Source organism: Symphalangus syndactylus, chromosome 18, assembly GCF_028878055.3.
Source record: "Symphalangus syndactylus isolate Jambi chromosome 18, NHGRI_mSymSyn1-v2.1_pri, whole genome shotgun sequence".
NCBI classification, from domain to species: domain Eukaryota; kingdom Metazoa; phylum Chordata; class Mammalia; order Primates; family Hylobatidae; genus Symphalangus; species Symphalangus syndactylus.
The window spans coordinates 86,960,011-86,973,725 of NC_072440.2; the positions used below are offsets into that span (position 1 = coordinate 86,960,011).

Sequence of the window (13,715 nt, forward strand, 5' to 3'; positions counted from 1 at the left end):
GGAGCCAGCGCGGCAGAGTTGCTGAGTGCAGCCTGGTGCCTGTGGGTGTGGCAGAGTGCCGAGCCGTGGGGACCCCTGCCTGTTCCTGTCCCATGCTGGACACCTCCATTCTTCTTGAGATGTCCTGGCCCACTTGCCTCTGGATGGCTGAGGACTGAATATATACACACAGCAGAGCACACAGCAGGCACCCGGCTCTCCTGCTCTTGCTTTGTCCTTGCAAAGCCTGTGACCTGGAGCAAATCACAAAATTCCAGAGAGTCTCAGGTTCCTCACCTGCTTCCCAGAGAGGCTGAGAAACTCTGAGGAGGTAGGAAGTGAGGAGCTTTGTCCACTGCGCAGTGACACACACAGACAGCCAGGATTATTCTTTATTTGATTTTTATTACCTGGAACCTTAGCGAGTTCAGTTCTTAGACTCTAGGGGATAAAGAAATGATTTCCCTTGAAGGGAGAATGAGAGACCCCAGTGCTCAGGAAGAGTTGTTGCAGAGCCTGAAAATTGTTTGCCAGAGCCTTGGCTCTTCCGGGTCTGAGTGCCTGAAAGAATCTGGGGCGGCCCAGGCCAGGGGAGAAGGCTGTGCTAGGCTATGAGCCCACAGAATGCTTTTTTGGGGGTCCTCCTTCAACTCTCATGCCTCAAGAGACCAAGAGGAAAGCTGGGAGGGCACTGACCACAGAAGTTAGACCAGCCTGAGTCCCAGACTTGATCTGGTGGCACTGGAATCTTCTGGGGGAGGGGGGGTTCTTATTGGATTATAGGTGGCACAAGGAGCATTTCTTTTTTTTTTGAGACGGAGTCTTGCTGTGTCGCAAGGCTGGAGTGCAATGGCGTGATCTCAGCTCACTGCAACCTCTGCCTCCCAGGTTCAAGCGGTTCTCCTGCCTCACCCTCCCGAGTACCTGGGATTACAGGCATGCACCACCATCCCCAACTAACTTTGTATTTTTAGTAGAGATGGGGTTTCTCCATGTTGGTTAGGCTGGTCTTAAACTCCCGACCTCAAGTGATCCACCTGCCTCAGCCTCCCGAAGTGCTGGGATTACAGGTGTGAGCCACCACGCCTGGCCGGAGCATTTCTTTTTTAACACGGGCTGTGGAGAAGGCTTGGACGTCCTATGTAACCTCAGTGAATGGCGGTGGGGTGGGGGAGCAGATCCCTTGAGAAGTGCAACCAGGCTGGCAGACGTGCTTGGATTCTTTTCCTGTTTCTTAAGCTGGAGTCCACAGACTCATGATTTCAAGGGGTCAAGCCCAGGAATCCTTTGATGTTGAAAGCAAAATTGTGAGCATATCTGTTTGCATGAAGGTTTATGTGAACACAGTTTCTGGACGGAAACTGCATAATCTTCTCTAGAATTTCAGAGTGGTCAATGATCCAAAACAGGCTAAGCCCACTGATCTAACCCTCCTCTTGTGTATCTTTCTTACATTTGCAGGTGGAAAGCAGTGACACGCCAAAGGACCCTGTGGTGATCTCCAAGTCCCCATCCATGGCCCAGGACTCAGGCCCCTCAGAGCTATTACCCAATGGGGACTTGGAGAAGCGGAGTGAGCCCCAGCCAGAGGAGGGGAGCCCTGCTGGGGGGCAGAAGGGCGGGGCCCCAGCAGAGGGAGAGGGTGCAGCTGAGACCCTGCCTGAAGCCTCAAGAGCAGTGGAAAATGGCTGCTGCACCCCCAAGGAGGGCCGAGGAGCCCCTGCAGAAGCGGGTGAGTCCTCAGCACCAGGGGCAGCCTCTTCTGGGCCCACCAGCATACCCTGAGAGTCAGGGACTTGGGTCTCCAGCAGGTCCAAGGAAGGATGGAGCAAATCCTGAGGGGTTTGCTGGGTCGTGGCTAAAGGTCTGCTTGCCAAGGCTATGGCCTGGAGGCTACTGGCTGGATGCAGCCTGCACATATGTTTTATTTGGCCCATAGAGTGTTTTAAACATTTAAAAAATTAGTTGCCAGTATTTAAAAATCAAAAAATTTCACATAAAAATCTGCAGTTTTGGCTTCTCATGAAAAAAAAAAAGCTAGATCTGGCAACAGCGGGCTTTCATAACGCCAACGATTGCTAGACTGGGATAATGGCGGTCCCTCCATCGCCTTCTGTGGCTGGTTATGGGCCTTAGTTTTCTGCAGCTCTACCTGGCCTGCTTACTCTCCCATGTGCCCTGCAGCTCCTGGGGATTGCTGTATTTGTAGCCCCTGGCCTGGGCACTCAAGGGCAACAGATGCCTTGTTTGCCTCTCTGAGTGCAGAGGTCCTGGGCCCACCCTAGTTGGGCTGACTCGACTGGAAATTTGGTTGTGACAGTGGCGTGGGGAGAGGGCTGGGTGAGGGTATTCTGTGTACTGCCCAGCCCAGGCCTCTTCATCTGGGGACTTTTTGGCCTAACCCTGGAAGCCTGGAAAGTTGCCCACTTTTCTCTTTCAGGTTAAGCCAGCAATTTCAGGGCCAACCGAGCTGTAAACATGTTAGTAATGAGGACAACTAGCATTTGTACAGGGCTTCACAGTTTACAAAGCGCTTTCTCATACATTATCACATTTGATCCTCCCAGGGCCCTGCCAGGTTGTTTTGCATATGTGCATTTTAATTTCAAAAAGTCTTCCTTCCAAGCGTGTATGATGGAATGAGTAAATTGATTAATTGGCGTAACGTATTTTACATGGATCCAACCTAATGTTCATGCAGGATAGAGAACATTTCCAGAATACAAATTTCCAAACTTATTAAGAAGCTTTTATTCGTTTATTATTCAACAAATATGCATGATGCTCCCACTATGTGCAGAACACTACAGAGGGAATCTGTATTAGTTGTTTTATTTTCTCCTCTAACAAACAATCTTATTCAAGAGATATGATTATCCTCATTTTCAGGAGAAAAATATTGAGGCTTAAAGTGATGATGTGACTTGCTCATGGTGCCCAAACCTTAAGTGGCAGATCCAGGGCTCATTCAATCCTGGTCTTGTGCCTTTCTACTATTTTCCGCTGTCCTGGAATGGGGCTTGGTGCGGAGACGGGTCCTGAACTGTCTGGACCTCTTGCACGTATTCTGATACTTCCCGGGAGTGGGAAGGGCCTGAGAGGAGTGAAACAGATGAGGAAAGGGAGAAGACACCATCCTTCCCATTAACAATGCCAGGTGTGTGAGAGAACCCATCAGCCCTGCCCTTCCAAATGTGGTGCTTCCTATGGGCTGACTGCAGTTGACTTTGCTTCCCAGGACCCCACCATGACTCCTGCCGAGCTGCTACTCAGGGTCATGGCATTCCTTCCTGCCCTGCAGCATAGAGCCATAGCCCCAAAGCTGTTCTCTGGCCTTGAGGGTTTGTTTTCACTTTGGGATTTCCCTACTTCCATTTCTAGCTGTTCTCAGGGGCTCCTGCATCGGTCAGTCAACAGATGTTTCTTAAAACACCCATTCAGGGTGTGCTAGGATCCATACCAGGGACTAAGGAAACTGTTATGAACAAAAACATGGTTCTTGCCCTCAAGGACCTCACAGTCAGCTGGAGAGACAGACATTAATGAGAAATCCACGCTTAAAAAGATGAGATTACACGTGGAGATAAGCGCTCTAAGGGAAGTGAAACATGTCCAGGGGAACTGCAAGGAAGAACCTGAGTTGGCCTGGGCTGTCCAGCCCGAGCTGAAGGGCCAGGGAGTCCACTGGGTGAGGGGTAGAGGGAGAGAGTGAGAACAGGGAAGAAGGTTCCCAGGTGGGAGGGAGCAGGGCACCCAGGGAACTGATAGATGTCACAAGGCTAGAGTGGAGAGAGCAAAGGAGAAGGGTGTGGAAAGTGCTGGGGCAGACAGGCCAGGCCTTCAAGGTGGCTGCCGGGGCTGGGGGGTGGGGAGGCGGGGGGTGGGGAGGTGGGGGGTGGGCAGTGTGTGTGATGTAATCAGCTTTGCAATTTGAAAAGCTCACTATGTCATCTGGATCCTGGGATAGAATGGAGGAGCTGGGAAGTAGGATGGCATCGGAGGGGCTGATGAGCAGGATGGCAACAGAGATGAAGGGAGGGGACAAATGCTAGGAACATGAGAGGTGAGGGAGAGATGCTGTCAAGGATCATTCCTGGGTCTGGGACTTTCAGACAGGTGGATCTTCCTTAGAATCTTAGTGCTGAGTATGGTGGGCAAAAACTCTTTAAGTCTCCTTGACCTCCAAAATTTGGCTTTGAGGCTGGGCGCAGTGGCTCATGCTGGTAATCCTGGCACTTTGGGAGGCCCAGGCGGGCAGAGGACTTGAGGTCGGGAGTTCGAGACCAGCCAGGCCAACGCAGTGAAACCTTATCTCTACTAAAAATACAAAAAAAAATTAGCCGAGCTTGGTGGCGCATGCCTGTAGTCCCAGCTACTCGGGAGTCTGAGACAGGAGAATCACTTAAACCTGGGAGGTGGAGGTTGCAGTAAGCCAAGATTGTGCCACTGCACTCCAGCCTGGGCAATAGAGTGAGACTCCATCTCAAAAAAAACAAAAAAAACCCACAAACTTTGGCCTTGGTACACTCCTGTGTGGCCCCGGCTATCCAGGAAGTATAGATTCTGGCAGGGATCAGAGCTGGTAGGATCCCTGAAGGCCACTGCACTGCCTGGAAGCTGAAATTGGTGAGATGTTACCTAGCGGGGTAGGCAGTGGCCTAGGCTCTGCCAGTGTGCAACGGGCAGTGGCTTAATCAGGGTGTGGAGGCTCGGTCACGGTTCCAGCAGTCAGCTGACATAGAACACATGCTCAGCTGGTTGATTCAGATGAGGAAGGAGACTAAGGCCTCGGAGAGGATGTGGCTCGGCCGTGGTCTCCTTTCAGTTCCCCTTATTCCAGGTCTCTTTTCAGGGGATGCTCCCCTGGAACCCCTTTTATTAGCTCCTGTACTGCAAAAGCAGACTTTTTAAGGCAGCATTTCTTGTAGCCTGAGCATGTGCTGAAAGTACAGCCAGGAGAAAGAATCAGGAAGACAGGAGATGATGAGATGAGTGATAGGGACAGGAGCCAATACCCGACAGGCCTGTGCTTGTCTTGGGTCTGCTCCTGCCCCTGCCAGCATTAATGCCATAATGATGATGATTCAGGTGGCAGTGGCGATGTGGCTTTCCGAGTATTGACTGTATCGGGCATTCCCTCTCCTCGCTACTCACAGTGGTCCATAGACCAGCAGCGTTGGCAGCACCCAGGAATTTAGAAATGCAGAATTCCAGGCTCCACTGAAGACCTGCTGGATCAGAATCTGCATTTTAAAGAGGGCCTCATGCTTCCCATGTATATGAAAGTTTCAGAAGCTCTGCTGTGTATTATGCCCCATGTGTGATCACAGGAGGAAGACTTTTTTTTTTTTTGAGACAGCGTCTCATTCACTCTGTTGCCCAGGCTGGAGTGCAGTGGCACGATCTTGGCTTACTGCAACCTCCACCTCCCAGGTTCAAGCGATTCTCCTGCCTCAGCCTCCTGAGTAGCTGGGATTACAGACTCCCACCACCACGCCCGGTTAATTTTTGTAATTTTAGTAGAGACAGAGTTTCGCCATGTTGGCCAGGCTGGTCTTGGACTCCTGATCTCAGGTGATCCGCCCACTTTGGCCTTCCAAAGTGCTGGGATTACAGGCATGAGCCACTGCACCCAGCCTGGAAGACTCTTATTATCCCCATTTTTCAGATGGGGAGACTGAAGCTTCAGAAAGGTTAAATTACTTACCCAAGATTATGCAACTGGTGAGAGACCGGATTAGGGTCAGCACAAAACCCCTCTCTACTCTCAGCCTAGGGCCCCTTTTCAGGCCAGTGACTGCCCTCTGAGGTAAACCTGGCTACAGCCTGGTCATGGAGATTTGAGTTCATTTTAAAGAGAACTTGGGTGGCCTCTGGCTGAGTATAGCTCAGACTAAGAGGCGAGTGTTAGAAGCACCCTGGCCTCCCCTGCCCCCAGGTCCTGAGATGCACTAGGGTCATGTTCGGGCCCGTCAGGGCCACACTGGAAGGACACAACCACCTGGCCCTGGTGGTGACCCTGGGCCTGGGCCAGGAGCAGTTGGGCTGCATAGGCCGTACTGAGAGAGCAGCTGACCCTCCCTGACTCACGACAAGTGCCGCATTCCGAGGAGGCCTGGCCAGGCTGGAAAGCGAGTGTGTGTGTGTGTGTGTGTGTGTGTGATCACTCAAGTGGGCATGCGCAGAGTCTGTCAGGGAGAAAATTCCAGAAAGAAGCCAGTTGGAAACTGCATAAGGAAAAATCGTTCTGTTTTGGGGAGCCTGGGGGGCTGGGAAATTAGGAAGGGGGTCACATCGAGAAATAACAGTAGTGGTGCAGCGGAGAGGGAGCTTGCCAGGGCATCCGGATCCCTGAAAAGCTCATCTCAGCTCAGGCCTTAAGTCACTCCACCCCCCAGGTCTCAGCTTTCTGCAAAATTTAAGTGCTGAACAAGTACTCAATGATCTCTGCAAAGCCTTTCAACTCTGATTTTCTAATATTCTAATGAATAAATAATTATCCGTAAAAGTAATTAAATGCCATGGAGGGTCCCAAGTAGGAAACGTTTGAGGTTCTAAAGCGGTCTGGGGAGAAAATGCAGTCGGGAGCCCCAAGTCCAGGTCTGAGAGCCAGCCCGGGGGTCCTTCACTCCCCGCCCTAGCCGCAGGGTTGACACAGTGGTTCCCAGAGCCACCGCGAGCCCCAGAGCCCCGCCGCGCCAGGGTCCGCCAGGACCGCCAGGCCGCCCCCAGGCCGCCACCTGATCGCGGGCAGACGCCCCCTGCTGGGAGCCCGGGGCCTCGCTGGGCAGAGCGACGAGGTCTGGGAGAAGGGGGAAGCCCTGGCCTGGGAGCGGGGAGGCCCCGGACAGGCTGGAGGGGGCCCCCGCGAAAAAGGTGGGGAGCTGGCTGTGGTGGGAGAGAGGACGGAAAGGAAACAGGGAGGCAGAGCCAGACAAGATGGGTGAGACAGCCCTTAAAAGGCCGGTCACGAACAAAGCGCTGGCGAGTGAGCGCCCGCCCACGCGCACAGGTGCCCGCGACAGACGCCCCGTCCCCGCCCACGCGGCCCCCGCGGGCTGAGCCCGGCGCCAGGCCCGCACCCACGGCGGCCCTCCTGCCTCCCTCCCCCGGTGCTCCCGGGCCTAGCTAGTGGGCGTCTCTGTCACCCGGGACAGAACCACCGAGGACAGAGCTGTCCTGGGCGCCCGGGGCCAGCCCAAAACCAGCCCAGGACCCCCCTGTCACGAGGGAAGGGAGTGGCCTCCCGGGCTGAGGACCCGCGGCGTGAACACTGTGGCTGGCTTCCGCTTCACAGCCAGGAGATGAAGTCGGGTCTGTTTTTTCCGTTTCAGGCTCTTTGTCTCCCCCCACCCCAAGCTACCATGAGCCAAACTTAGTGACCTTCCTGCAGTGGGCCCAGGCCCGATACGCTGTCGGCTCCCAACAAAGAAGCTCAGGGGCCCAGGTGGAAGGAGAATCAGCCAGCCCCGCAGCCTCCGGGGCGCTGGGCCTGGAAGGGGTGCCTGGAAAGGGTGGTGAGGACCTGGTGGGGAGTGCAGGGGGATGCCTGGTAGGAGCGCGGCTCCCCTCATGCTGGGGGCATGGAGAAGCACAGGGAGAGGGCAGGGTCTCAATAGGGAAGTTGAGACTTCCCTGCCATTACCTGGAATCAGGGCCCAGTAGAGGAAATGAATCCTTAGGGAAGGAGAACCACACTAACATGTATTGAGCACCTACAGTATGCCAGGCCCCACAGTAGGCACTTAATGCTCACCATAACCTAATGATTTTAGAACATTTGTCTACCTTGATTCAGTGGGAAAACAGGCCAGGAGAAGTTACGGAGGTCACACTGGAATCCAAACTCAAGTCTTCTAGATTAAAGGCTGAGCTCAGGGGCCTTAGCATGGGGCAGGGAGTGGAGGGAGGGAGAATGAGATTAGTAATAGAATCATCATATTTGGACCTGCAGGCGGACCTTGGAAATCGCATCCAGCATCCTTATTTTCCAGATGAGGAAACTGAGTCTCGTAGAGAGGAAGTTGCTTCACCGGGGTCTTGTTCCAGTTGGCCCGGTACCCGCCGCCCCCCAGTACATGCCCTTATGCCCAGAAGGCCTCTTTGCAAACACTCCCTTGCAGGGCCAGGGAGGCCGCTCAGGCTGGCCCTCTGGCTCAGGCCTTCCTGCACCCCCTCCGCCTTCCGCACCCCCTCTGCCTTCCTGCTCCTCCTCTGGGGAAGGAGGTCTCTTGACTGGGAGCAGCAGAATGGGGGTATTTTTAGTCCCCTTCTGTGTACCTGAGACAGAGTTGACAGGCCAGAAACCCAGCTCTGAATTTCCTCGTGTTCCCTCTTGCCTGGGCCTCAAGGCCTGCCCCTGCCCGAGTTCTTTCTCTGCCCTAGGCCCTGCTGGGTCCTCAGGGTCAGCACTGTGCCTGGCATGTGGTGGGCCATCATATTTAACACATGAACAGCTGAACGGCCAGAGGACCCCCATCCCCTGTGGCAGGGACCCCAGGCACAAGGTGGGGCCTGTGAGCCACTCCAGTAATTCTGCCGACCAACGAACTGGTCCCTTTGTTCTTCCCTCTCCACAGGCAAAGAACAGAAGGAGACCAACATCGAGTCCATGAAAATGGAGGCAAGTGTTCCACCCCCAGGGGCTCTGTGGATCCTGATTCTAGAAGAAGGACACGGGTGGCGAGTGTGTGTGAGGGGGCGGAGGGTGGGCCCCTCCTCCTTCTTTACACATCCCTCTGTGGGAAGGAGAGGAAGTGGGTGTGGAGGTTGGAAGTCCCCCAACAAGGCAGCCGGCTCATCCCCCTCCAGAGGCCAGACACCTCCCTTCGTGGCCTGTGGCTGTGTCCATGTTCCCCCCCCACCCCCCCCCACACATGCCCCTCGCTCCTCCAGCCCACACGGGGCCTGCCCAGCACTCCCAGGGGTGCCCTCTCTGGCCAGGAGCCAGTGTCCACATTGTGTTTGAGGCGAGTGCCTCCTTGGTGGGTGTGTCAGTGCCCACCCTAATGCCCTAATGTCTGTCTGTCTGTCCTAGGGCTCCCGGGGCCGGCTGCGGGGTGGCTTGGGCTGGGAGTCCAGCCTCCGTCAGCGGCCCATGCCGAGGCTCACCTTCCAGGCGGGGGACCCCTACTACATCAGCAAGCGCAAGCGGGACGAGTGGCTGGCACGCTGGAAAAGGGAGGTGAGGTGCCTTCTGGCCTGGGCCCCAGCCTGTCCTGCAGAACTGGAAAACCAGAAGTGATGGGCCTCAGTTTCCCCTTCAGGCTAACCCTTAGAACTTACTGGGAGCCGCTTAATCTCTAGGCAGTGATGACTGGTTCATCTGCCCCTTCAGCAGATGCTTATTGAACACCTACTGTATACCTGGCTGTGTACTAGGCCCTGGGCGTATACGGTTCCTGCCCTCATGGAGTTGACATTCGGATGGCAGAGACAGGCAGAACATAAGGAAACAAGGGGCTGAAATAGAAGACAGCAGAGGCCTGCTTTAGTTGGGGTGGTCAAGACAGGCTTCTTGGAGGAGGTGGCATTTCAGTTAAGGTCTGAAGGAACTGAAGAGCCGGCTCTGTGAGGAGTGGGGTCAGGGAGAGTGTTCTAGGCAGAGGAAACAGCACCAGCAAGGCCTTGACTTGTTTGGCAAACTGTATGCCAGGGTGAAATGGCAAAGGAGAAAGGGCCAGATGCAGCCGGAGAGGCAGGCAGGGCTCCACACATCAGGGTGCTCTGCAGGATCTCCCCAAAAGCTGGCTTACTTCTGACAATACTGGGCAGCCATAGAAGGTTTACTGTGCACAGGAAGGATGTGATGTGGATTTGAGAGGCAGCAGTGGAGACAGAGAAGAGCTTTGGGGTGTATTTTGGAGCTAGAATCGCTAGGGCTTGCTGATGGACCAGAGGGGAGGGGAACTGGTGGACTCAAGGAGGACTCCCAGGGGTCTGGCCTGAACACCTGGTGATGGTTGTGCCATTTGCTCAGATGGGAAGACCCAGGGGAGGATGAGGTTTGGGACAGGTGGGAATTGAGGGCTCCGTGTGAGATGCCAGGTGCCTGGAGTCTGGGCTGTAGGGAAGTACGGGCGACAGAGATGGGAGTTGAGAGCAGAACCCTGGCATTTAAATCCATGGGAACTTAAGGGCTCAGCAAGGGGAGAGGGAGGAGAGACAGAGTCTCAGAACATGTCCATGAAAACCCCGACATTTCTGGGCCACATGGAGAGGAGGAGTGGCAGGCAGCGGGGACCGAGGGAGAAAGCAGGACAGAACGGTGTCTGGGGAAGCACGGAGTTTTCCTGGAGGGTGGCTGCCCAGCCCTAGGGAAAGCTGAATTCACTGAGACATGCCCATGGCATTGGACAACTTGGAAAGGAGCTGGTGACTTTTTAGAGAAGCTTCTGTGGAGGTCGGGGAGGTGGGAACAGCCCATGGAGGGCTTCAGCCATGCAGAGAGGTGAGAAAATGGAGGCTGAAAGACTGAGGAGGGAAATCAACTCGCCACGTGCAATTTTTTAGCTGTCTTGTATGTTTGATTAGTAGAGAACCGGGTACAAAGAGAAGTGGGTGGTGACCTAGCTGCACAGGAAAAGAGAGGAAACTGCCACCACGTGGGGCACTTCACGTGAACTCAGCTCTCATTTCGTCTTTACCCCAGGCCTCCAGAGGAAGGCGGCCCTGTTCGTCTGTTCGCCTTTGTGTGAGAACTTTCTTTAGAGAAGGTGCAGAACAGAGGCCAGGCGTGGTGGCTCACACCTGTAATCTCAGCACTTGGGAAAGCTGAAAGGAGGTCAGGAGTTCAAGACCAGCCTGGCTAGCTTGGTGAAACCCTGTCTCTACCAAAAATACAAAAAATTAGCCAGGCGTGGTGGCTCATGCCTGTAATCCCAGCACTTTGGGAGGCTGAGGCGGGCGGATCACCTAAGGTCAGGAGTTCGAGACCAGTCTGCCCAACGTGGCAAAACCCCGTCTCTACTAAAAAGACAAAAAATTAGCCGGGCGTTGTGGCAGGTGCCTGTAAATCCCAGCTACTTGGGAGACTGAGGCAGGAGAATCACTTGAAGCCAGGAGGTGGAGGTTGCAGTGAGCTGAGATCATACCACTGCACTCCAGCCTGGACAACAAGAGCAAAACTCTGTCTCAAAAAAAAATACAAAAATTAGCCAGGTGTGGTGGTGTGTGCCTATAGTCCCGGCTACTCCAGAGGCTGAGGGAGGAGAATTGCTTGAACCCGGCAGGTGGAGGTTGCGGTGAGGCGAGATTGCACCACTGCACTCCAGCCTGGGCAACAGAGCGAAATTCCATCTCAAAAAAAAAAAAAAAAAAAAAGAGAAAGTGCAGAACAGGGTGGGGGTTCTGGCTGCTTTATTGTTTTCTTTTCCTCTGAGCTCCAGGAAAGCAGAAATTACTTTCCCGGAAGAGCCCGGAGAAAGGGCAGCCTGTCTGAGGTCTGGGAGGAGAGGCACTTACCCCTACGCGTGGAATGTTGTGTTTGGGGTGGAAATTCAGGAATGGGGCTCTTCTCTCCAAGTCAGTCGCTGCACAAAACAGGGGCTTTGCTTTTTAGCTCCTGGTTCTGTGAGGGAAGTGTTTCTGTTCTCATTTAGCCCTAGGGCAAGAAGCTTAGACTATGACTTTCAGGACCTGGAAGAACTTTCAGAAATTCCGTGATTCTCAAACTCTGCTCCCTTGAAGAAGCAGTATGGAGGCCTGCCCTCAGTTACAGTGAAAAAAGGGTTCTTTCCTCAACTCCCGGGAAAAATTAGATCATAGATACATTTTCTCAATTTTAGGTCTCTACTAAAATTTAAAAAGACTTTTTTGGCTGGACGCAGTGGCTCACACCTGTAACCCCAGCACTTCGGGAGGTCGAGGCCGGTGGATCACCTGAGGTCAGGAGTTTGAGACCAGCCTGGCCAACATGTTGAAACCCCATCTCTACTACAAATACAAAAATTAGCTGGGCATAGTGGCAGGCACCTGTAATCCCAGCTACTTGGGAGGCTGAGGCAGAAGAATCACTGGAACCCAGGAAGCGGAGGTTGCAGTGAGCCAAGATTGTGCCACTGCACTCCAGGCTGGGTGACAGAACGAGACTCCATCTCAAAAAACAAAACAGATTTTGTAAAACTCATGAACATTTTCTAACATATGCAGAAGCAGAGAGTAGTGTAAAAACCTCCCATTGCCATCACCTGGCTCCAGCAATTATCAAAAGATTTACTATTAAGTCTTCAACCCAGCCAGGCGCGGTGGCTCACGCCTGTAATCCCAGCACTTTGGGAGGCCAAGGTGGGCAGATCACGAGGTCAGGAGATCGAGACCATCCTGGCTAACATGGTGAAACCCCGTCTCTACTAAAAATACAAAAAATTAGCCGGGCATGGTGGCGGGCGCCTGTAGTCCCAGCTACTCGGGAGGCTGAGGCAAGAGAATGGCGTGAACCCGGGAGGCAGAGCTTGCAGTGAGCCGAGATTGCGCCACTGCACCGCAGCCTGGGCGACAGGGCGAGACTCTGTTTAAAAAAAAAAAAAAAAAAAGTCTTCAACCCTTGGCATTTGCATCCCCACTCGCAACCAATGAGGGTAACAGTGGGCATTAACAGAAAAACCAAAATGTTGATTTAATTTAAAAGACTTTAGTACACTTGACTTGCGATGTGGAGATCGCCAAACAAAATATATTTTCTCCTAATAACATTATTCCTTATTCCTATGCTGTAATTAAAGAATTCCGGCCGGGCACGGTGGCTCACGCTTGTGAAGGCGGGCGGATCACGAGGTCAGGAGATCGAGACCACAGTGAAACCCCGTCTCTACTAAAAATACAAAAAAAAATTAGCCGGGCGTGGTGGCGGGCGCCTGTAGTCCCAGCTACTCGGAGAGGCTGAGGCAGGAGAATGGTGGGAACACGGGAGGCGGAGCTTGCAGTGAGCCGAGATTGCACCACTGCACTCCAGCCTGGGCGACAGAGCGAGACGCCGTCTCAAAAAAAAAAAAAAGAAAAGAATTCCATGAATTCTAGTACAAGTTTTAGAACTACTGATCTCATTTTCAGACTAGGGGACTTGGGGCTACCGAGTTTTATAACTGGCCACAAGCTCACAATGAAGAATTGGGAACAGGACTAGAATGGAATTAGAATTTAGGTTTCCTATTTCAATGTGGGGCCCAGCCCCTGACTGTCACACAATCTCCTCCTGGGCTATGCATGGGGTTAGGGAAGGGCTAGATGCAGGCATCAAGAATGGGGAAAACACAGGTAGCTTTCAAGATTCCCAAGTCACCCTCAGCCTCAAGAGTAGTAGCTGTTGCTATCAGGCCTGTTTTCTTTGTTTGTTTGTTTGTTTGTTTTTGAGACGGAGTTTCGCTTTTGTTGTCCAGGCTGGAGTGCAATGGCTGGATCTCGGCTCACTGCAGCCTCCGCCTCCTGGGTTCAAGCGATTCTCCTGCCTCAGCCTCCTGAGTAGCTGGGATTACAGGCACCCGCCAACACACCTGGCTAACTTTTTGTATTTTTAGTAGAGATGGGGGTTTCACCATGTTGGTCAGGCTGGTCTTGAACTCCTGACCTCAGGTGATCTGCCCGTCTTGGCCTCCCGAAGTGCTGGGATTATAGGCGTGAATCACTGCACCCGGCCTATCAGGCCTGTTTTTGTTTTTTGTTTTTTGTTTTTTTGAGACGAAGTTTCGCACTTGTTGCCCAAGCTGGAGTGCAATGGCACGATCTCAGCTCACTGCAAC

General features: G+C 53.4%; 1 protein-coding gene across 3 annotated transcripts in view; it reads left to right on the forward strand.

Annotated features, from left to right (window-relative positions):
* The window catches only part of DNMT3A (DNA methyltransferase 3 alpha), a 110,462-nt gene that overhangs the window by 58,356 nt on the left and 38,391 nt on the right, over positions 1–13,715 (forward strand). For all 3 annotated transcript variants that reach the window (XM_055254480.2, XM_063623913.1, XM_063623914.1), the window contains exons 4-6: positions 1,441–1,711; positions 8,559–8,602; positions 9,017–9,163. In XM_055254480.2, coding sequence (XP_055110455.1) covers positions 1,441–1,711; positions 8,559–8,602; positions 9,017–9,163 — 462 coding nt within the window. The remainder of the gene's footprint in view (positions 1–1,440; positions 1,712–8,558; positions 8,603–9,016; positions 9,164–13,715) is intronic.